General features: G+C 42.7%; 3 protein-coding genes across 5 annotated transcripts in view; 1 reads left to right on the top strand and 2 right to left on the bottom strand.

The window, feature by feature from the left end:
- Rigi (RNA sensor RIG-I) overlaps positions 1-572 on the bottom strand; it is a 43,216-nt gene extending 42,644 nt beyond the window's left edge. The window contains exon 1 of the mRNA XM_057790988.1: positions 351-572. Within this exon, the coding sequence (XP_057646971.1) occupies positions 351-456 (106 nt within the window). The 5' untranslated portion in view covers positions 457-572. The remainder of the gene's footprint in view (positions 1-350) is intronic.
- An 11,148-nt stretch (positions 573-11,720) lies between these two features.
- Topors (TOP1 binding arginine/serine rich protein, E3 ubiquitin ligase) lies at positions 11,721-23,397 on the bottom strand. 3 transcript variants are annotated; one of them, XM_057791032.1, is made up of 4 exons: positions 23,233-23,397; positions 21,900-22,097; positions 18,297-18,356; positions 11,721-15,639 (listed from the first exon to the last, which is right to left on the bottom strand). In XM_057791032.1, the coding sequence occupies exons 1-4, from the start codon at positions 23,233-23,235 to the stop codon at positions 12,721-12,723; spliced, it is 3,180 nt and encodes a 1,059-aa protein (XP_057647015.1). In that variant the 5' UTR covers positions 23,236-23,397; the 3' UTR covers positions 11,721-12,720. The 3 variants fall into 3 exon arrangements, with proteins under 3 accessions (XP_057647015.1, XP_057647017.1, XP_057647018.1); XM_057791034.1 differs by lacking the exon at positions 18,297-18,356; XM_057791035.1 differs by lacking the exons at positions 18,297-18,356; positions 23,233-23,397 and adding an exon at positions 22,952-23,092 and having other exon boundaries at positions 11,722-15,639.
- Positions 23,131-23,796, top strand: Smim27 (small integral membrane protein 27). The gene is made up of 2 exons (XM_057791036.1): positions 23,131-23,278; positions 23,590-23,796. Exons 1-2 carry the CDS (start codon positions 23,234-23,236, stop codon positions 23,710-23,712), a joined length of 168 nt encoding a protein of 55 aa, XP_057647019.1. The 5' UTR covers positions 23,131-23,233; the 3' UTR covers positions 23,713-23,796.
- Positions 23,797-24,339: the final 543 nt, after the last annotated feature.

Here is a 24,339-nt window from a genome sequence, read left to right as displayed (position 1 = left end):
CTGTACAAAACCCTAAACACGTGGAGTCTGGGGAAAGTTTTCCTCCACGGGCTTCCCGTTAGCTACATCCTTTGATAGCATTTTGTGTATGTCATGTACCTCAGTCCTCATGTTTCACGAGCCCCTCACCTCCACCTTTGCCTCAAAGCCTTGCTCTGCTGGCAATCAGACACAAACCCGGTGTTCCTAGGTTAGTTACACAAATTGGCCTAAAGAAAGCAAAAGGGGGGGGGGGGACAGGACCCAAATTGGTTTTGGCTTGAGTGATTTAAAACAAAACAAAACAAAACAAACAAACAAACAAATACACCAACAGCCTGAGAGCCCACATCGCATCGGGGACCACTCACCATCCTGGAGCCAGGGACCCATGTAGCTGAGGATGTAGGTGGGGTCCAGAGTCTTCCTGACATAGTCTCTGAATGCTTGCAGATTCTGCCGCTGTTCAGCAGTCATTCTGTGGCTCCCCGCGAGCGATGAGCGCCCTGGTTCCCCAAAAGTCGCCGCCGATTTGAGCGCAGAGGGGACTTTCCTAGGCTAGGAGGCACCCTAGGGCCAAGCGGCCAGGGCCAGTGCCTGGAAACCGAAACTGCCTCTCAGCGCTGGGGGCGGGGATCCAGTTAGGTTTCGTTTCTGATCCACGGAGCCTGAGCCGCTGGCCAGGAGGGACCCAAAGGCACCTTGGCAACTGCCTTGAAGTTTGCGCATTGCTTTTGGAGTGGTGCGGTTTGTATTATAAAGAACCCACAGTTGAAGTGTACAGTTCAATGAATTTTGAAAACTGGAGACTCTGGTAGCCACTTCCGCCAGATCTGCAGGGTCCTCCTGTAATCTCTGTTTTCACTTTATTAAGAAACTATCACCTCTTTTCCATACCAGTTTGCATCCCCACTCATAGAATTAAAGAACTAAAGTTGACTTGCGTCCGCTAGGTACAGATAACCTTTCTTTCTTCCAGATAACCTTTCTTTCCTTTCCTTTCTTTTCCTTCCTTCCTTCCTTCCTTTCTTCCTTCCTTCCTTCCTTTCCTCATTTATTTATTAGCTTTTTAAAACAGGGCTTATCATTTGTTTGTTTGGGTTTTTTTTTTGTTTTTTTTGTTTGTTTGTTTGTTTGTTTGGTTTGGTTTTTGGTTTTTTCGAGACGGGTTTTCTCTGTAGCTTTAGGGCCTGTCCTGGAACTAGCTCTTGTAAACCAGACTGGCCTCAAACTCACTGAGATCCACCTGCCTCTGCCTCCCGAGTGCTGGGATTAAAGGTGTGCCCTATCACCACATCTGGCGACTTTATGACTTTTATTGATTTCCATGTCCCCAGTGTTGGTGCTTTTCATTTCCTTTTCTTTCCTTCTGCCACCCTGAGGCGCTAATAGGCCTGCGATTGCCCGAGCTTGTCGCCCCTCTGTTTTTAAGGCCCCCTTTCTGGGTCTTCAAGTTGTTCCAGCCTAATAGATTCTCATTTAATTATTTTGGCATTTGAAAATAAGATCACAATTTACCAAAACTGATTCAAGATAAGGTTTAAAACCATATGAATAGCCTTATGTGTAATAAAGAAATTGAATCCCTCCCTCCCTCCTGTTTCATTTCCTATGCCTCAGCTTAAAACCTCTATTTGCTCATTCACTGTAACCACTTTGAGTTTACATTACATACACACACACACACACACACACACACACACGTATACATTTCTTTTTTTCAGTTTTTTTGAGACAGGTTTTCTCTGTAGCTTTTGTCCTGGAACTAGCTCTTGTAGACCAGGCTGGCCTCAAACTCACAGTGATCAACTTGCCTCTGCCTCCCAAGTGCTGGGATTCAAGGAGTGTGCCACCACCGCCTGGCATGTATTTCTAACAATATCTAAAAACCCAAGCCAGGCCTGGTTTGGCCTACCTGAGAGGCTGAGACCAGAAAATATTAAGACCAGTCTGAATAATTTAGTAACTTGTTTCGAAAGTAAGAGTAGAGTTAGGGACGACTCTGGGTAGAGCATCTGCCCAGCATATACAAGGCTCTGGGTTCAGTTGATCCCCAGTACTGGAAAACTAAATCCTGTTTGCAAATTCCATCACGGGGTTACTGTTTTTTCTCTTAACTCTGTGTCCCCTTGCATGCTTAATAATTTTTAATTTTATACTGGGCACTGTGGATAACTTACAGAATCTCTAGATTCTATTACCTTAATCTTGGGAACATTGCCTTTTATTCTAACACACTAAATGATTAGTGCTTCACTTTGAACTCCCAGAAACTTCATTTACTCATTGTGGAAGCTCTGTTCTGGTTTTTCCTTAATATGAGTTTAACCCTTAGTCCGGATCCAGTGTTCCCCAGTCTTTCCAGACCACCCTCCAGGATGTCTTTGCTGTGAGTCTTCGCTGTGAGGGCAGTTCAGAGACCTCAGGCTCTTTCACCCTTCCAGCTCTTTCTCTCGTGGACCTTGGTATCGCCCCCGTACAAAGGCATCTCGGAGACAGACAAAAACTAAAGTGAATCCTCATGTGTAATCTCAGGGCTCTCACTGAGAGCCTCCTCCTTCTTCCTCCTCTTTTTATTTTTTTATTTTAAGACAGGGTTTCCCTGTGTAGCCCTAGCTGTCCTAGAACTAGCTCTATATACCAGGCTGACCTCAAAATCAGAGATCCACCTATCTTTGCCTCCCGAGTGCTGGGGGATTAAAGGTGTTACTACTGCCTGGCAAGTGTCTCCTTTCTGAGATTTCTTCCTCAGAATCGTCACCCTGAAAGCTCCAAGGTCCATCTTATAAAAACATTTTTTTTTTTTTTTTTTGGTTTTTCGAGACAGGGTTTCTCTGTGGTTTTGGAGCCTGTCCTGGAACTAGCTCTTGTAGACCAGGCTGGTCTCGAACTCACAGAGATCCGCCTGCCTCTGCCTCCCGAGTGCTGGGATTAAAGGCGTGCGCCACCACCGCCCGGCCATCTTATAAAAACATTAATTGTGGCTTTTTCCTTAGAGTCTAGCCTCCAACTACCCTGAGGAAGGCTCTCATAAGAAAAGCCAAATGAACTATTTTTATACAGAGAGGCTCCTATCTTTCAAAGGTTCAGTTCTCTCCAGTTCCTTTTGGGTTTCTGCTGGTGCCCTTATGCTGCTAGTCTTTATATTTTGTACACATTTATGTGTGTGCTATGCCAACTCTTGTGCTACCACCTAAGTTGTTTTCAGACACGCTAGCCTTGAGCTAATGATTCTCCTGAGTTCTGGGATTACAGGTATGTTACCACTCCTGGTTTAGGCTTGGGGATTTTTAAGTGCTCAAGGCAGGGTATGTCTCTGCAGCCCAAATTAGCCTAGAATTTCTCATGTAGTTCAAGCTGGCTTTTAACTCCTGGTCTTCCTGCTTCTACTTCATGAGTGCTGACATTGCAAGGTAAGCCACTAGATTAGGCCCTAACTATTGGCTTTTAACTGAGAAAAACAAGATCATGACTTGTCTTCAAAAGCTAAGTGTAACGGAACATGGTGGCACACATCTTTAGCTCTCCAACTTACGAGGTAGAGGCAGGGAGATTTGAGTCTGAGGCCAGCCTGGTCTACATAGTGAGTTCCAGATCAGCCAGGCTACATGAGTCAGACCCTGTCTCAAAAAAAGGGGGAAAGGGTAATAATATGAATTGTTTTGTGCTTCAAGTGGGAAGTCTTATATCCTTGAATGCCAATGGATTAAATCACAGTTGCAATCTGATTCCTAGGTAAAATGTAACCATAGCCAGGGAAGAGGTACCCCAGGATGGTAAGAAGAAACATTTAAATCTTGGACTCTCTCTGCTTAGGCATTATTGCTCAGCATGTTTTCAGAGTACACACCAAAGTACTTCATAGACAGATACATTAAAAGTCGTCTTTATTCTAGATCGTTTCCAGGTTCTGACTATTACGAATAATGGTGCTATGAACGTCCTTGTGGTATGATTGAGAATCCTTTGGGTATATATCTAAAAGTGTTATAGCTGGGTCTTGGGGTGGATTGTTTCCTAATTTTCTGAGAAATCGCCATATTGATTTTCAAAGTGGTTATACAAATTTGCACTCCTGCCAGCAATGGAGGAATGTTCCCCTTACCCCATATCCTCTCCAGCATAAGCTGTCAGTGTTTTTGATCTTGGCCATTCTAACAGGTCTAAGATGGAATCTGAGTTGTTTTGATTTGCATTTCTCTGATGATTAAGAATGTTGAGCATTTCCTTAAGCGTCTTTTGAAAATGTGGTACATTTACACAATGGAGTACTACACAGCAGTAAAAAGATATGGTATCTTGAAATCTGCAGGCAAATGGTTAGATCTAGAAAAAACATAGAGTGAGGTAACCCAGACTCAGAAAGATAAATATAATATGTATTTACTCATAAGTGGCTTTTAGACATAAAGCAAAGAAAAACCAGCCTACAGTCCACAACCCCAGAGAACCTAGACAACAAAGAGGACTCTAAGAGACAGATACAAGAATCTACATAGGAAAGAGAAAAAGACAGGGTCTTCTGAGTAAATTGGGAGCATAGGGGTCACAGGAGAGGATAGAAGGGGAGAGCAGAGGAAGGGAGGGGAACGGAGAAAAATGTATAGCTCAATAAAAACAAATTTTAAAAAAGTTGTCTTTCTGGGCTTAGGTGGATGGCAAAGGAAGACACAACAAAGAAACAAGTCAAGTCAGATGTGAAGTGGCATAAAGATGTCTCTCATCAAGGGTAAAGGGATGCCTAACTGAGCAGTACAGACTTAAAGAAGTCCTTAAGAATGAGAAGGACTCTGCTATTTAAACATATACAAAAACAGAGGTGGATGTCAGGTAGGGCTCAGAGCACACAAAAGGCCAAAATACAAAAAGCGTATCTGATCTGGGACTTTGAGAACACCGAGAAGGTGGCATGAGGTAGAGTGAAATATACACAGGGCCTGAAAGACAAGGAGGTAAGTGCAACAGAAGGATTTAAGCAAGGGGAACATACCTAAACGGCCTGTTTAAAAGGCCTCTCTGGCTCCTTTCCAGAGTAAGTAGATCAGTCTGGAAACGACTTGGTAGGACAAAGGTCAAAAGGGTAACAGTGGAGAAGCAGCAGTGAAGCAGGACTGAGAGGCTGGTGGTGTAAAGAAGAGGGAAGGCATGCGGTAAATGTCTGTTTCCAGCATCTGGCCTGGGGATGGCAGTACAATGGGCAGAAAGGAGGGAGACTTTCTAGAGTGGAAGACGAACAGAAACCTGCAGCGAGAAGAAATAAAGCAGGTTGATGCAATGGAGTTTGATGGAGGTTACATTTATTAGCTGATTTGGTCAGAAAGAAAACCTTATGAAGACAGGAAGTGAGTCTTCTAAGTGAAGAATATCCTACTCACAATGAACAGAAAGTGTGAAGACCCCGAGGCAGGAGCACATGAGAGCCTTTGCATCCTTCCTACAGAATGAACCTGCTCTAGTCCACTAGAATTGCTCGTCACTGACTTCAGGTAAATCGGATGATGTGATAATCTAGACCACACCACTTCTAACTTCCACCTCCGATTAGCAGAGGGAAGATCTCTCAACAAAAACCATGGTACTCCTTTGCTTGGAATTCTTCCCTCCTAAAGAAGTCCGATCTTTCTTTGGTGCTTAATACTTTACTCAGATACCAACTTTTCAGCCTCAACAAATCCCATCACTTCATATACCAACTACTCTTGAGCTTCGTATCTTCTCAACTGTGTCCTGGGCTCATTAATCTGCTATTGTGCAGCTAGTTTCTTCAAATACTAAATCACTTCCCTTCCTACCACCTTGTATTCTTTGCATTGCTTCACCCTTTGGACTCAATCCTCAGGCTGCCGTATCTATTTAGCATTTTCTGTGGCCTGTTAACACACTACTTGTGTTGTAACACAGGGCCATTTTAACCCTTTCCTGCATGACCATTTAATCTAGACTGGTTAGCTCAGAATCTGACAGTGTCCATTTCATCCAGTGCTCAGACTGAAGTACACACTACACATCTGGTACACATTACACATCCAGTGCTCAGACTGAAGTACACATTACCACATCTGGTTTTTTTTTTTTTTTAAAGATATGAGTGTTAGGAATCTGAACTCAAGCCATATTTGTTGTGCAACTCTTTACTGTCCCAAGCCACCTCCTCAGCCCTGAGGCCCACACCTTAATACTGCTGCTTACTCTTGGCAGCTAATGAACATGTGAAGGAACTCGTCTACACGACAGCTACGGGCTTACAATATGCAGTAACATTAAGAATAAAAAGACTGGGGTGTTCTCTTTACACCAGAGAATACTAAAAAGAATACAGAAGGCCAACTGCAAATGCCCTCACTGGATGACTAGGACAAAAATCTGAATACGGAAACAAGTGAGGGAGAAGGCTGTCAGCCACTAAGAATCTTGTGGAACTATACTAATAGACAAAACGGTCTGCTTGCTGTACAACAATTCCCGTGTAAACTGTAAAGGTTTGTCACTCAACTTAGCTTAATAAAACGCTGATTGGCCAGTACTCAGGCAGGAAGTATGTGGGGGGAGCACAGGGACATCAAACTAAAGATGATGGGAAAGAGAAAGGCAGGGTCAGCAGTCCCCAGACAGAAACAGAGGGAAAAGATGAATGTGCCATGCTAATAAAGGTATCGCCACATGGCAGAGCGTAAATAAGGAATTAAAACGTAAGAGCTAGTTAGTAATAAGCCTGAGCCATTTGACCAAGAATTTATAAATATTAAGTTTGTGTGGTAATTTGGTATAAATATTAATCCTGTTTGGTAAAGGAAACAGGTGGTCGGGACAAGAAACTTCCATTCACTACTGCTTATTAAACACCACCTAATAAACTATAGAAAATTATTTTATAATCACCATAGTAATAACCAACTTAGGAAAGAAGCATGGATAGATTTAGGCAAGCTTATTAGGAAGAGGTTGCTTCTAGGATTTCAAAGCATTTTCCCACAAATGAATGAAAAAAGAAAACTACTGAAAAGAGTAGGGAGGGGAAAAGGCAACCTAAGCAAATGGGCAAACCTCAGATACACCCCAACAGATATACCAAATAGTAATTCTGGCCAATCTACAATCTGAATCAAGTCACAACAAAGAAATTAGGGCCACTCTGTAAAGTACATTCTTCAGAAATACCAATGTGGTAACAAACAGACAAGTGCTAGTTAATTGCTCCAGTCTGAGACTAAAAAATAAATATTTTCCTGGACTGGACTAACTGGAAGTGAAAGAGCTAGTTAAAAGACACCCCGAGGACATTTGTAAATCACACATTGTGCATCAATGTCACATTTCCCTGGCGATTACCTCAGCTACACAAACCCATTCTTTAGAAAAACAGGAAAATTAGGATAAAGGCACATTTATGTATGTAACTTTCAATTAGTTCAGAGAAGTACTGCAGGCATTATTCACAAGACAGTAAACTTATGGAATTGACCTAGATGTTCATTAACAGATGAATAGATTTTATGTACACACACACACACACACACACATATTGGTTGGCCTTAAAAAAATAAAATCATATTCTCAGGAAAACACATGGAACTGGCAAATGTTACATGAAATAAGCTAGAGTCAAAGAAAAATGCTGTAGTATATTCTCATATATGTGAAATCTAGATTTAAAACATATCAAAGTAGAAGACTCTTTGGAAAAAGGACCAGTGAAAGAGGGCAGAGATTAGTGTGAATATTTAAATAAATATGACCAAATTACATCCTATACATGGATGCCAGTGTCACAGTAAAAATTGTCACTTTGTACACCATAAAAAAAAATACCATTTTGGCTGGGCAGTGGTGGCACACACCTTTAATCCCAGCATAAAAGGGGGCAGCTGATCTCTAAGTTTGAGGCCAGCCTGGTCTACAGAGTGAGTTCCAGGACAGTCAAGGTTGTTACACAAGGAATCCCCCTGATCCCCCCCCCAAATAATTTTACACACCATATACTTATTGTATATTAATAAAAAATTTCAAAAGTAGAAACAAATGTGCATACACAGAGAGCATCTCAAGATGGAAACAAGTGCAATAACACATTTGCAGACTGCTAGTGAAGAACAACCCTTCTAGAAATAATTTGGCAATATGAATCAAAAAGCATAAAAATGCTCAAAGCCTTTTATCCTCTTCAGGGGACCAATAGGGAGAAAATACATTGAAGTTAAAACTAAGCAGGAGAGATAGCCAGGTGGTCTCAGGGAGGCAGAGGCAGGGGATACTGTGAGTTGGAGGCCAGCCTGGTCTACAAAGCGAGTTACAGGACAGCCAGAGATACACAGAGAAACCCTGTCTCAAAAACCCAAACTAAGGAGAGGTGATGCAGTGGCATGCACTTGTAATCTAACACTTACGAGGCCATGACAGGATAGCTCAAGCTGAGGAATTAAGAGACCGACCTTAGCTACTCAGCTGCACTCTGTAGCACAACTACAGAGTTGAGGAGGGGAAAAGCTGCATGCAGAAAAATACTTACACCCTAACTGTAATGGAAAGGAAATCAAAATGTTCAACTGTAAAGGACACTGCATTACAATATACTACATGTTCTTATGATTTTTTGTTTTTCCGAGACAGGGTTTCTCTGTAGCTTTGGAGCCTGTCCTGGAACTAGCTCTTGTAGACCAGGCTGGTCTCGAAGGATCCGCCTGCCTCTGTCTCCCAAGTGCTGGGATTAAAGGCGTGCGCCACCACTGCCAGGCTACACTACATGTTCTTTAAACAAGTTATACTCAATGAACTGCAATAAAAGACTAAGTGAACCAGAAAAATTGGTGTTAAAATAGGATTGCACTCCAGCGAAAACTGCAAAAACCCACTTACCCCACACTACAAATACATACCCTACTACAGTGACAGAATGTCCTGGTTAACTTGCCAATTTCTTGCAGTAAAATCTTGTTACGTGAATCCTGAAAACTGTGAAAAACAATGCTGCACATGGCTTTGAGCACTCGCGAGCTGCAGTGTAACAATACAGCAGTCTACACAGCCATCGCGGCCTTTCGGACTAATGAGGCACGTATAACTAGTTACCAACAATTGTTTGTTAAGCCTACCGGTATTCAAAAGCCAAAGTCACCACCAGGTAAAAATGGGGGCTACAAACACACTTGAGAAAATCACGATGTATAAAGTTTCCGGGACTGTGGGTGGTAGAGCACAGCGAGGGAAGATGGAAGGTGAAGACAAATTTGGAGCCTAGACTCAGATTTCTAAGCCACACTGGATTTTTATATTATTCTTGGGGTCTGTCTAAAGCATCATAATGGGAAACCACTGAAATATTTTAAGCAGGAAAATGAAAACTTAAAAGATTTTACAGATTTTTTTGCATGGTATCCTAAGGATGGGGGAGAGGGTTATGAGCAATGGCGGACAAAGTGCAGGCAGAGGACAGATCAAAAATGCAGACAGGCCGGGCGGTGGTGGCGCACGCCTTTAATCCCAGCACTCGGGAGGCAGAGACAGGCGGATCTCTGTGAGTTCGAGACCAGCCTGGTCTACAAGAGCTAGTTCCAGGACAGGCTCCAAAACCACAGAGAAACCCTGTCTCAAAAAAACAAAAAACAAAACAAAAAAAAAAAAAAATGCAGACACAGAGATCCTAGGAAAGACGTGTGACTAATGAACAAAACTACTTCATAACCCTAATCAAATAGAAGCAGTCATTAAAAGCCTCCCCCCAAAACAAAAACAGCCAGAGTGTTTCAGTCCAAAACTCTAACACTTTCAAAGAGTTATTGAATTATTCCACAAAATAGAAACAGAAGGGACATTTTACAAGGTCATAAATACTCTGGTACACAAACCACATAAAGACCCAACAAAAAGAGAATTACAGACCAATTTGTAATCATAGATATAAAAAAAAAACTCAGCAAAATACTTGTGCAAACTAAATCCAAGAACACAACCAAGATCATCCACCACGATCAACTAGGTTTCAACCCAGTGATCTAAGGACAGTTCAACATACATAAAACTGTAAATGTAATCTACCATATAAAACTGAAAGGCAAAAGTCACATGATCATCACACATACAGAAAATGACAAAAGTCCTGAAGAGATTAGGGATACAAGGAACATACCTAAACATAATAGAGGCAATTAACAGTAAACCAACAGACAACATCAAATTAAACGAAGGGAAACTCAAAGCTCTTGTAGACCAGACTGGCCTCAAACTCAGAGATCCACCTGCCTCTGCCTCCTGAGTGCTGGAAATAAAGACATGCACCCAGCTCATCTGTCACCAAATGTAGTTTCCAGTACCAGAACTGGGTAACATCTAATTGTTAGCCAAAGGGAATCCACAAAACAAGCCAGGCTGTCGCCAAAAGGTTGTTTTTATCTGATGGCAAGGACTCACAGCTGAAGCCAATACCCACACAACTCATTCAACATAGAGACGTCAAGCTGAAACCTAGAGACTTTGCCCCTAGGTTCTAGCATTTTTGGTACAGGAAGGTACTCTGTCATGCTACCAAGAGAAATGTACATGCCAACCTAGCTACAAGTCCTGCCGATGGACCTCTGGAAGAGCAGCCAGGGTTTGTACCAACGCTCCAAGCCTGTGGGAGCAACCAACCAGTATCTGACTATAGTCCTACTCCATGAGACAGACCCATACCCAATACTACTTGGGTGACCAAGAATCTGAGACTAGAGAGCCTATAGGGACCTCGCCTAGGGTAAAACCAATACTGGTCTTTAACAAAATAGTAAATGACTTCTAGTAACATTCTTCTATAATTATAGATCAGTCCTCGAGCCTCCTCCAGAAACAGGAGGAAACAAAGAGACCATGGACAGAGATAATTCAGTTCTCAGCCCATCAAATCCCTCAGCCCGGGGAATCCTGCAGAGGAAAGAGTCTAAGAACCAAAGGGAATGGAGGATATCAAAACAAGACCCTCTAAATCAACATGGTCAAACCACAAACGAACTCAGAGATTGAGGCAGCATGCACAGGGCTTGCATGGGTCTGTCCCAGGTCCTCTGCATATATGTAATTATGGCTTCCAGCTTAGTGTTTATAGGAGATTCCTTAATGTGCAAGTGAGTGGGTGTTTAATGAACCTCCTCTAGGCCTCTTTTCCTTCTGTTTTGTTTCCTGTTTTTTTGGGTTATATTTTATTATTTTCCCTTAGAAGACTGTATTTTCTAATGAAACAGAAAGGGAGTGGATTCAGATGGGAGGGGAGGATCTGAGAAGGGAAAGCAACCCCCCAGAAAAGCCCAAAGCTTCTTGCAACTGCAAAGTTCATTTTTTCCCACTATTTCTCACTGTGTGAATTTCAAATTGTCAATACCAACTTTAGAATCCTATAATTAAAGATATTTTCTACTGTCTTTTAAGCAAATCTTTAGGATTTTTTTTTTTTAACCAAAGTTGTTTCTAGAGGGTTCTTTCAGGAACCCTACCACTAACATGCTAGGCCCAATTCCGGCTTTGGATCTCTTCCTTTCAGATATGCTGCTGTCAACGTGTTTTCCGCATTCTAACTCAAGTATTCTCTCAAGAATCCTCAGTTGGGTCTCCATTACGTATTCTTCATAAACACACACACACAATCATACAGTAAGATACAATTATACACATAAATTGCACCATATATAATATATAGTTGTATCTACTCTCCAGAGAACTTACTATAGTTTGTAGTGCTATATTTACATAATTGTTTTAGCTAAACAATCTGTAAAATACATGAGGACAAGGAGTTTACCTGCCTTGTTCTCCCACTAAAAACCTTCCAATTTCCAGTCAAGAATGAAACCAGGAAAACAAGGCAAATTGAAACCTAAATCTGGATTAAGTTCAAGTTCTGATCGTCAATGAAAATCCTTTTTATTGAGCTAGATATAGAGCCATTTTATTTTCTCTAAAGATTAAAAATAAGGAGTCACTTGATGTGAAAAGTTGCCAAAGGAAAGTTTGGTCAGGGCTTGCATTTTGTATTAAGCCAAATGCTAGAAAGTAATTTTCCTTAAGAAAATAAACACTCAAGGTCAGTTAATGAAGACCTGGATCAGCCACTGAAACTGGGACCTGTAAATGGTCACCCGGTTTTTAAGACTTTGGCTCTAGCAAACTTTGAAGGAAGCAATGTTGCACAGTTAAAGGTCTTGAGTTCTTTTACTGTGTCTATTTTATTGTCTTTTGTTGAATACACATTTGTTTTACTGCCAGTCCAGATAAACAAATATATAAACAAGATACTAAACTCTACTTTTGGCAGATGTCAAGATAACCTGTGCAGATTAAAATGATGTATTTCACCCTAAAAAATGGTTTTCAATCATACAATTTTTTTATGAAAAATAACTGTCCAAAAGCATTCTCCCAGCTTGTAACACATTTTCAGAGTAACTCTCGAAAAAAAATTCAAAAATACTACCATAAAAATATGCCAATACCATATGGCTTTATGAAATAACTTCTAATTTTTTTATTTTTATTTAAAAAGGTTCCCAAGTTTTAAATAAACTGCTAGCAACGTTTTCTTCACTTAAAAGTGCATATATCTGGGGACAGGACATACATACCTTTTGAACAAATGATTTTTTACAAATTAGCACACACACAAACACAAAATATTTTGAGGCAAAGTTTTTTCAACAAGTCATCTAGACTGCAGTAGATGACTTTTCCCCCTACATTTTTCTATAGCCTCTGAATTATCAATGAGATGCTTTGGCAGTTTTAAGACATATCACAGTCTCCATCAAGAGCTGCCGACAACAATGAGGTCCTTGGAGATGACAGTGGTCTCGATGGCTCAGTCTGAATAGATATGTTACTGGACTGGCTCTCTAAATCTGAGGCAAAGGTGCTTTCTTCTCTTACATCAAGAGTTTGTTCAACTGAGACTGCTGGTGGTACACTATTATCCAGGGTCCGGCTGGTACTCAAGTCATCAGAAAGTGCAGTAACATCACATTCCTTATCCAGGACACCAAACTCATCTTCTATTGTGACAACATCTCTCGTTTCAAAGGCTTCCAAGGAAGGAGTCAAAACTTCATTGTGGAAAGGCTGTGTAGGATTACCATCGCTGCATTCCACAGCTGCCTTCACTTCAGGGTCCTTGTCACTGTCACTGTCGATGGTTATGACAACTGGGGAACGGGAAGTAGTGTCTCCATGGTGTTTCTTATGCTTCTTCTTATGCTTCTTCTTTTTCTTCTTATGGTGTTTAGTTGCGTCAGTAGTTTTTCCTTCATAAACTATCTCTACACTCAGGCTACGTGTCCTCCTTTTCCTCTTCTTGTGTTTTGTCTCTCTGTCTGATGATCGGCTATCTGAAAAGCTGTCACTCTCATTTTTATAATTTCCATCAAGTTTTGATGATTTTTGGTAGTGACTGTCCTTCACTTTGGAAGCACAATCACGAGACTGCTGAGCCACTTCATTAGTACCTTCCAAATGCCGGGTTTTGTACTTTCGTTTCCCTCCAGGCTTTTCGTTTCTCACCCGGTCAGGCCCAGTAGATGTAGTCCTTGACCTACTACTGGACACGCTCCTTGATCTGTGTCTTTCATAGTAGTAGTATTTCCTTTCGCTGTGATTCTTCTTCCTAGCATTTGTTCTTTCAGAAATAGACTGAATTTTGAGCTCTGGACTTGAAGATTGTCTAGAATAACGGGCTCTTGAAAGAGTCCTTTTCCTGTATGATGACTCATAACCATCTCTGTCCTTGTTTCTGCTATAATAAGTGTATTCCCACTTATATTTGCTCCCATAATTATTTCTCAAGTAATAGCGATCTCGATTTCTGCTTCGTGATCTTCTTTTGCCATGATCACTGCTACGAGATCTTGATCTGCTGGTGCTTCCGCTACTCAGAGAAAGCGTCTGGCTTCTTCTTGACCAGCTACTATCTCTAGTTCTGGATCTCTTTTTGTCCCTTCTTGCTCTGGGTCTGCTACTCTCCCTACTTCTGGATCGTTTGCTCTTCATTCTTTTCTTCCCATGATGCTTCCTGTGATTCCTCTGATCATGCCCACTTCTGCTCTGGGACCGTGAGTCTGAACTTCTCGATCTTCCCCTCTTTCGGTGTCGACTGATGTATGGGGAAGAAGCTCTGTCTCCTCTGGTGGATGAACTGTCTCTGGGAGTTGATGTAGATCGTTTCTCTTCTTTCTTTGATTTTACTCTTGTATCAGAATCACAATGGCTTTTACTCACTTGTTCATCCTTTCCAAGAACAGAACGTGGAGATGAACATCGACAAACATCACTATCATCAGAACTGTAAGACTGTTCTTGTTCTTGTGTCTTCACCGTTTCCATTTTCTCATAAGAGCCCAACTCCTCAGAATCAGAAGACAGCTCAACAAGTTCTGGGGTCCTTTCAGCTAGTGGCTTAACAAACCCAACAATGACACAATTGTCTGATGAGGAGTCGCTGTCATCATTTAGGTCATCATTTGTCTGTAGTCCTTGTACCTGAGGGGTGGCTCCTGTGGGGACAAGTTCTTCATCTGAACTGTCCGATGAATTTAAAAGGGAAGACATTCCAACATGCACTTGCTCTGAACTTGAGTAAGATGGTCCGGGAGTTTCATCATCCCATGGTGCCTGCCTAACAGTGGATACATTCATATCCAGCTCTTGAGTCTCAGTTTCATCTGGTGATATCGTTATGACTGAAGAATCAGAATGGCTGCCTTCTTCAGACGAAGGAGGGCAATCATAATTAGCATGCTGGTCAAAAGCTGCCATGTTGAAAGGAGATCGAGCAAAACTGATAAATTCGTGTATAAAATGCTCAGTTCGATTAAGCAAAAATGGTCTTAAGTCAGACACAAATGCCTGACTCTCCAAATCATAGCGAGTAACGTTACTCATAATGATGTGCTGGACAATATTGACTAAAGATCCATGGGTTCCAAAAAGAACTGTAAGCTCACGTTTTAACCAAGGAACTAACCTATGAAGGCAAGCGGGATTTCTACGGAAGAACTCAGCTGAAATATCCCTGTAGCGGCCACCATCTTCAATGCTTCTAACTCGAACACCAGCACGATAAAGAGTTCGTCTAAAATTAATAATATCTTGTTCTTGAATTTTCCGCAAAGATCTTTCATCTGCAGTAGCTGTCCTCCTTAAAGCCATTTGTCTCATAAATTGAGGAATTTCAACTTCTCTAGGTCTTGCTGAGATGCCTAACCCTTCAAACAGCACTCCACTGTCTGGTGGGGTAGTTGTTCTTCTATTTATGGTAGGACCAGATGAGTAAAGGGAAGCATTCCGTTCTCTTGTCATAGTTGTCCGGTAGCGGAACCTTCGAACCTCAGGAGCAGTAAAAGAACCATTATATGAAGGCCTTAGGACATATTCCTTGAAGTCATCTTCAGCCCTCACAGAATGGAAAATAGAATCAAAGGGCTGTTTACACAGTGGACATTCAGCTTTGTTTTTTGACCACTCTTGCACACAGCGGAAACAAAACTTATGTAGGCATCGATCTAAGTAAGACACATTATCGAATCTGTCCAAGCATATAGGACACTTAGAATCAGGAGAGGCATCAGCCGGGACCGTCTGCTGCAATTTGCTAGTGCCAGCTTTAGGTGAAAAGTTATCCATTTTAAATTCCTTAGCAGCCGAGGCCATCATCTGTAAAAGGGAAAGAAACACATCAGTAACTCAATGAAAGGCCTCTGTTTATACTTAGGCAAAAACAAATGGTTTAATATAAAAAAAACAGTACAAAATAAAAGCATAAAAACATGGCAATTAAAGCACAAGCTCCGAGATCTTATTTCCCAGGATAAAATCCTCTTCTGTGCTCAAGTGTTACTATCTGTACCTTACCTTCACCTGTAGGTCAGACATTTCCCAGTATGCACTCAAGTATTTGACACAAATATAGGAGAACAAAAGCAAACGAGCACCTATGTTCCCCACTCAGACTTATTACGTTACATTTTCAGAGATTCTGCTATTTCTGATACTATGATCACTACTTCCTTCTAGACTTGCTTATATCTATATATAAAAAAAAAACCATACCTCTTGTCCGCAAATGTTATTTTCACGTATGGTTTTGTATTTTATACACACACACACACACACACACACACACACACACACACACACCTCTAATACCATGGTCTAATTATGGTCTAACTATAATATATGCTTCTAATACCATAGCTTATTTAGTAACAGTTTCACTACTGGGTGTTTACGTTTTTAAAATAACCTATGAAATAATTTATGTGCACTCAATTTGTTTTATATCAAACAGTAATTTATTTTTATGAAATAGTTTCTATAAAATACACATGAGGCTGGGCGGTGGTGGCGCACGCCTTTAATCCCAGCACTTGGGAGGCAGAGGCAGGCGGATCTCTGTGAGTTCGAGACCAGCCTGGTCTACAAGAGCTAGTTCCAGGACAGGCTCCAAAACCACAGAGAAACCCTGTCTCGAAAAACCAAAAAAAAAAAAAAAAAAATACACATGAGGTTGTTCACCTCATGTTTAAGCCAATGCTATAGTTTTCAGTGAAAGCTTTACTAAGAAATGGTCTTTCAGTTTAAAAGCACAGGAAGGTAGCATGTGGCTCCAAGGGCGGAGGAAATGTCAGCTGTGGTGACATCACAAGGACAGCCAGCCAGTAGCAGGACTACCACACTATTATGTTCAATCACTGATCATTTCTAAGTATTTCTTTTCATTCTGAGACAAGGTTTCCCTGTGTAGCTACAGCTACCCTGGAACTCATTCTGCAGATTGGCTGGTCTTGAAGGCACAGAGGTCCGCTTGCCTCTGCCTCCCAAGTGCCAGGATTAAAGGTGTGAGCCGCCACCGCCCGGCATTTCTAAGAGCCTGTCATAGCTTCTTTTGTTGTTGCCGTCTTGGTTTGGTTGAGACTGGGTCTTGCTATGTAGCCCACAATGACCTCCAAAACATAGGGTATTGCTCCCATCTCTGCTTCCTGAGTTTTACGACTGTAAGAACAGGCCACCAGACCTAACCTTCATTTTTTGCCGAATCTCAAAGTGAAACCACAAGGTGTATCGTATGTTTGATGTCTCTTTTCTTACTGTCTGCATTCCCATCACCGAGAATGTTAATGATCAGTTTTCTTTACACATATCCTATCAGGTTGTAGCTTACAAAGTGAGTTTGTTGGAGCTGAAATCAAATATCCATTGTCTTTCAGTCCTCTCTGTAAAGCCTTTTTTTTTTAAAGATTTATTTATTTATTTATTTTGTACACAGTGTTCTGCCTCCATGTATGCCCTCAGGCCAGAAGAGGGCACCAGATCTCATTACAGATGGTTGTGAACCACCATGTGGTTTCTGGGAATCGAACTCAGGACCTCTGGAAGAGCAGTCAATGCTCTTAACCTCTGAGCCATCTCTCCAGCCCCTGTAAAGCCTTTCTTATACTCCATTTTTATACTCTCTTGTACATATTGAAAAATTCTGTCTGTTCTTTAGATTTCTCTGGGTCTAGTACTCATAATAAACTCCACCACTACTCAAATGCTAAGTTGGCTGAATAATAAAATCATTACTTCCTAAATAATCCACTCATTGATCTGAAGGAAAAAAATCAAAAATACTTAAAAAAACCATCTCTGGAACATAGATTTTTCCAAATTAAACCATGTTCACTTCAGGCATTTTGACTTTCTCAGAAAGACACTTAAGAGAAAGACAATCCACACAAACGCTTCCTTAATGGTCCAGGTATTTCCAGTCTTCTATTCGGAACTCTTCACTGCTCTTGGAAAGTGGATTACAGATACACAATTCTAATTGCTTTCTGCTGTTTATTAATTATTTATGTGGTTCTGGGGAATGGAATCCAGGGTCTCGAAAATGTTACCAACAAGCTCCAGCCCCAGCACTTCTGAAAGTACTTAAACTCTCAACAGTATCACAAAACTTCAGTCTTTCCCTCTGCATATAGTAATCAACTCGTTCAGAGAAGGATTTTTTAAAGTCATTTAAAAGAAAGAGAAAAGAAAAAAACCTTGTAGGATGAAAGACAGTTTGTGCTCAGAGCAAACAAATGGCAAAGAAGGAAGGCACTGCAAAGGCTACGAGACAAGAGCTGACAAATGGCAGGCTTCAATTAAAACTAGAGGACCCTGCAGTAGTGACTTTAGTTGACCCCTCAACATAATAGATTAGAGTTGAAAAAAGTGATCAGTAAATTTCAAAATATAACACATTCTATCTTAATTTGCTTCTTTGGAAGGAAGAATTTTAGTGTTTACTAAACATTTCTAATTCGAAAGAAATTTACAACTCAGACCTTGGAATATATGTAGCTCAGTGGTAGACCTGTCTGGTACAGGTAAGGCAGTCCTGGTTTCTATTCCCAGTATCATGAAAGAAAAACACAGAAAAGAAATCACAACTCAGGATTAATTACAGAATACTAGACTACAAACTCCAAACATCAATGAAGTACACTTTTTGATAAAATTGAAACCTTAAATCTTTTCTAATTTTGAGAAACATATTTCTTTGACAGCATAAGACTAAAGACTGACCAACAGGTAAAAATAACAATTAGATTTTTCTTGTATTTCCACTCAATATATTTAGCTACACAATACAGTGCTACTTAGAAACATAAAATATCAATCTAACGGTAATAAGAGTTTATCTGTTCGAAAATCAGCACTAAATATTAAAATTGACTATTAAACTATAAATGAAGTAGCAATTCATCTGTTGGTACTTACACAAAAGAAAATACAAAATACACCCAAACAAAATTCCCAAGTCACAGATTAGTTACTGGTATCTCAAATGTGGTCATTGAAATGTCATGTCCATCAACTGACAGATTAACAAAATGTGGTTTGGTACAATCAACACGGTCAAACCCAGGCTAGGGAAGTCACTGGCTCAACGCGAACTGATGGTTTTGCTAATGCTGCTCCCAGCCTTGGTCAGAAGCACTGAGAATAAGAAACTAAGTGCCTGACAACTCAGAGGAGCTGTGGTCACCGGCTGGGGAGATGTTCCTTGCAAAAGATCCAGGCTGAGTTCTCATACCAAATGGCGGCTCACAAGCATCTATAACTCCAGTTCCAGAGAATCGTGTGTGTGTGTGTGGGGGGGGGGTGTAGGACTCTCAAAGTCCCACCCTGAGGATATACTGATGGTTGGTGCCCATGCCCCCAGTATATCATCCATACAGCCAGATATGCACAAGGCAGCACTAACCTGACCTAGTGGGTTATATAAAAAAGGTATGCACACAAAATTACTTAGCAATAACAAGTAATGAAGTACTGATTCTACAACATAACATTCTAATAAATGAAAAACAAAACACACACACAAACCCATATACTATATGGTATCATTCATAAAATGATCCAAACAGTCCTATCTATAAAGAGGAAAAGATGACTTGAGCTGGTAATGGGATTTCTTTCTGGGAAGAAGAAAATGTCCCATAATTAGACCCGGATGATGACACGCACCTAGGTAAATACACTAAAATCACACTGGGATAGCTAGAAACCTGGAATGGGAGATTTGCACAAGAAGTCCCCATTTAGGTGGCAAATATGGAACTGTTAGGTGGCAAATATGGAACTGTTTATATTTTGTATTTCAGGATTTTCTTTTTTTAGAAGCCTCATAAATGTTCCTCTATCCAAGAAACCTAATGTTTAGGACTACAAATTTGCTCTCCCAGAGCAGATGAACCTGCTCTGCCCCTACTTCTAAAACAGCCAAATCCAAAACTTAAGGAAGCACTGAACTTTGCCTTTCCTGAATCTTCAAATCTGCAGATTCTAACAAAGATAAAAACCCTTTATGCCATAATTTGGGGGAAATTTCAGAAAACAGGATCAAACATATCCAGGGAAAATAGGTACAGAAAAAGAATCAGAAGTGAAATTTAATGAAAGCTAGACTAGGAGTTTGGAAAACTGCATGAATTTTACGGTTTTATTTTTCTCCCCCTTTAAAAGTCAAGACTTTCATAAAAATTATCTTCTATAGTATTCCTTAAATTATCACTGGACAGAGAATTTAACCATCTGACTGTACTTTAGCAATGTTAACTTTAATGTAGCATCAGTCAATACTAAGAATTGCCACTTGTAGGGTGGTGGGGTAGGGAAGAACCAAGTCTCACTGTGGACCCCTGGCTGACCTGCAACTCAGATCTGCCTGCCTCTGTCCTCTGAGTGCTGGGACTAGAGGCCCGTGACACCATATCTGGTTAGAATCACCAACCACTTCTTAGTTTGAAGTCCCCAGAGACCAAGCTGGGACAACTCTAAAATGGAATACTGGTAGTCATTTGAAAGCGGACAAAAAAAGGTTGTGTGAAGGGATGTAACTCATGTCACTCAGCACTCAGCACAGTGCTCCACGTATAGGAGGAATACGGAAAAGTTTGACGCTCACAGCAACTCTGAGGGGTTTCCAAAACAGTCAACAGCAAATAAGTAATTAACAATTATATGCTTAATGTATCTAAGCAAGGAGGTTAACAACGTTCACAAGTGGATAAACTGGAACAATGACTGTTAAAAGCAATCTGGGTTCTACTTGCGAATCTGAGTAGTTTAAACCATCTAAAAGTTATATGACATAAATGACCAAATTTAGTTTCTTATTGGAGGTGGGGGTGGTGGTTTCAAGACAGGGTTTCTCTGTGTAGCACTGGCTGTCCTGGAACTCACTCTGTAGGTTACCTCCCGAGTGCTGGGATTAAAGGCTTGGGCTACAATTTCAAGTATCACTAATAAAAAGAATTTATCGGAGACAGGTACCCTGGGACACCCTACAGTCCCAGCACACTGGAAGATGAAGGCAAGAGAGCCAGAAAATCAAGGTCATCCTCTGCTACATAAGGAACTCCAGACTAGTCTTGGCTACCAGAGTCACTGCCCCAAAATGAGGGATGAGCAAGCATTGGAATTGTATTTGCTGCGAAAGCCACTCACTCCAGGGAAGTATGATCGTGGCCGACAGCAGAGCTTTTCATGCACTAAAAATCTACCCTCGAATCCTCCCAGACAACAATCTCTACCTATTAGGAGCCTTGGGCACCTGTTTCTCGGTTTTTTTCCCTCCTCTTAATCTAGAAATGCACTCACCAAAAATGCTTCCCAATTTTCTTTCCTTTTTAAATCTTTGTGCTCACAGGCAGGCGGTGGTGGTGCATGCCTGTAATTCCAGCACCAGAGGATCTATGTGAGTTCGAGGCCAGCCTGGTGGTTTACAGAATGAGTTCCAGGACAGCCAGAGATACACAAAGAAACTCTGTCTCGAAAAACAAAAAAAAAAAAAAAGAAAGAGAAAGAAAGAAAGAGAAAGAAAGAAAGAAAGAAAGAAAGAAAGAAAGAAAGAAAGAAAGAAAGAAAGAAATCTCTGTGCTCACCTCCTCCTCACTGGCCCGCTCTAGTCTACAAATCAGAAACCACCTGGTCAGGAAAGCAGCACTAACTAGATGGGTGCTGTGGTCACACAACCCCCGTCCACATGTGAAACACTGCACAACTCCACTAGTCTTAGTGGCTTCCTTAGCCTGAAACGGATGGCGCGGATGGAAAGACAACCACACCATGTAAGTTACATAACCCGAGCAACTGAAATGCTACTCCCTTTTCACAGACAGGGTCCCGGCTGGGGACCTGCCAAGGTCACACTTCCCAGCGGTGGCAGCTGCTCTGCTTGGACACACAACTCCTTCCAATCTCGAGTCCAGCTCGCGCCCCTCGTGCGGCGCAGCGAGACACTCCCCTCCTTCGTACACCGCCACCGAGCCACAGGTGACCCGCTACCGTGGCGACGTCGCGACCCCGGCCCTCGGAGGTCCAGGCCGTAGCCTTGTTCCCGCAGCAGCCGACCCCACGCCCATTGTTCCCAGCTTGCTCACCTCCGAGGACGCGGTGGCAGGTCCCGCTGGGCCGCCGGAGGCCAGCTCCCGTCGGCCCAGTAAGCTCGGCCGGTGGCGGCAGGATCCGCGAAGGCGTACCCGGCGGCTTCGGCGCCTCCCCTCCTCTGCAGGCGCCGGAGGGGGCGCCTCGCCCTCCTCGCGAGACAGCGGAGACCCCGGCGGCGGCGGCTGCGACCCCTGTGACGTAGAACGCTCATCACCGAAGGCAGTTTGGGGGCGGAGAGAAGGCGAGACCCACCCCCTGCTCGTGCAGCACGGAGCGCCCCACCCCCGGCCCGGCGCATGCGCCACGGGCGGGCGCCCGTACACCAGACCCTGCCCAGCCCCCACCGCGGGGGGGTGCCCGTCTTTGGGGGAGACGAGGCACCACCGCAGTAGCCACTGCCAAAGGGGCGGAAACCCGACACCCGAAACTTGGACAAGCTGCCCGGGTTCTCCCTAGTGTAACAAGGATTGCACTGAGCAACCACAGCGCCCTCGTCCTCACGTCTTTTTCAGCTGGGATGAGCCGCAGGCGCCGAGCGCTTCTGCAGCCTTGACCTTTCTCCCAGCGGCCTGCTTCCCACTTCCCGCTCCCCGAAATCTAGACTAGCACTGAATCTGACACCTCTGCGCCCCAAGCCGCGCAGCCCCGGGGCCTGCCAGCCAGGCCGCCCCTGCAAACACAGCATCCTCGGGCTCAACTGCACGCTCGCCTGCCAAACTGCCTTGCTTGGGGCTTAGCAGACCACACTTGCTGAGGTCCTAGACGCCATAAACGTCCCTTCAACGCTTGTTGACGGGCAGACATTTTAAAACGCCACATATTTAAAAATATTCCCAGCAGGAAGCGACAGTATTCTGACTAGTCGCTCTTGATGAACGGCCGAATTAAGTTCCCAGCGATTCTTTAGTTATATAAACGAGTGGATGATATTGTTCACGCCAAACATAAACATATGAACGTCTATCCACATTTTGTAGAAACGGATGCGGGTGTGGGGCGGCAACTTTTAATTCTCCCAGCGTTAACTAGTTTCAAATAAACTTACATGCACATGATGGCATTCTATTTTGCGTTAATATTGCACCGCGACTGGAGATAAACGAGTTGAGAAATGCCCATGTAAGCGCAAAAAAGCGCGATTTTAACATTTTCTCTTTTATTTCCTCCGCTGCCTGAAAGGCGGGCTAGGCCCGGATCACGTGACGCGCTCCAACTCTGGGCGGAAGCGCGCCTGGGACCGCGGAAAGATGGCTGCTGCAGCGGGGTGGACGGCGCCCAGGAGCGGGCTCTAGGGTTCGCGCCACCCCGTCCCCGCCGCTCCCTTACCATGAGGCCAGTGAGTCGCCGCACGCTGGACTGGATTTACTCCGTGGTAGGTAACCCGGGCGTTGGAACTCCACAGTGCCACATCCCCCGGCCCGCAAGCCGAAGGCCGACTGTTTGCTTGCAGTTCGGAACCCCAAAACCCATTCCTAACTTGAGCGTTTACGCCCAGCTCTCAGCTCCTCCTCTTCCTGGAGGACACGCTCTTCCGCCCCTGACGTCAGGGCTACCGGGGCCAGGCCCCGAGGCTGCCTTTGAGTGACTCCGACACTCTGCTCCCACCTGTAGCTAGTAACCTGGCCTAAGCAGAGAATGAACCCAGCGCATTGATTTTTTTTTTTTCCTTTCCTTCCCCTTTAGTTGCTACTTGTGATCGTCTTGCTTTCCTGGGGATTCGTCATCTATGCATCAACTGTAGCTGCGCGAAGGCAGCTGCACAAGGAGTTTCCAGATAAATTCTTTGAAATGAATGAACTTTGGTAATTCTTAGCAAACACAGTTCTTTACCCCCAAATGGCACCTATGTAGACTTAAAAGTAAAATTCACAATCCAAATTGCATATTGTCTTTTGTGATAAGCGTCAACATGCTAATTTTTGAAATGGATGTTACAGCCGTTTTTGTATCAGGTCATAGATTTTCATTCTAGTGCTTCAAACATTTCATATCCTTGTAGCACGACTAATGAAAACCCAGAGACAGATAATTGGGGTTCAACTTGAAGGTCAGAAAAGCAAAACAGCCAGCCACTGGCTCTCACCTCTGCCTCAGTCTGAAATGACGATCCTGCCTCCAGGAAGCTCAGAATGAGACTGTGTGAGAGCTGTCTTCACGCGTTTTATATTCCTCCCTAGTGCTGGGATTAAAGGCGTGCACCACTACCACCCGGTATCTATGACAAACTAGTGTGGCTACTGGGCTTAAAGGTGTGTGTCACCAATGCCTGGTCTGGAAGGCTGATCAGTGTGACTTATTTTACTCACTGATCTTCAGGCAAGCTTTATTTATTCAAATACAAATGAAATATATCACTACATATCCTGTTGCCAAATCAGTACATAAACAAATATATTGTGACTAAAACGTATTTTGCATCCTGTTTATCAAATA

The sequence above is a fragment of the Chionomys nivalis genome, chromosome 16 (assembly GCF_950005125.1).
Source record: "Chionomys nivalis chromosome 16, mChiNiv1.1, whole genome shotgun sequence".
Classification (NCBI taxonomy): Eukaryota; Metazoa; Chordata; class Mammalia; order Rodentia; family Cricetidae; genus Chionomys; species Chionomys nivalis.
This window is presented reverse-complemented; position numbering and strand designations above follow the sequence as displayed.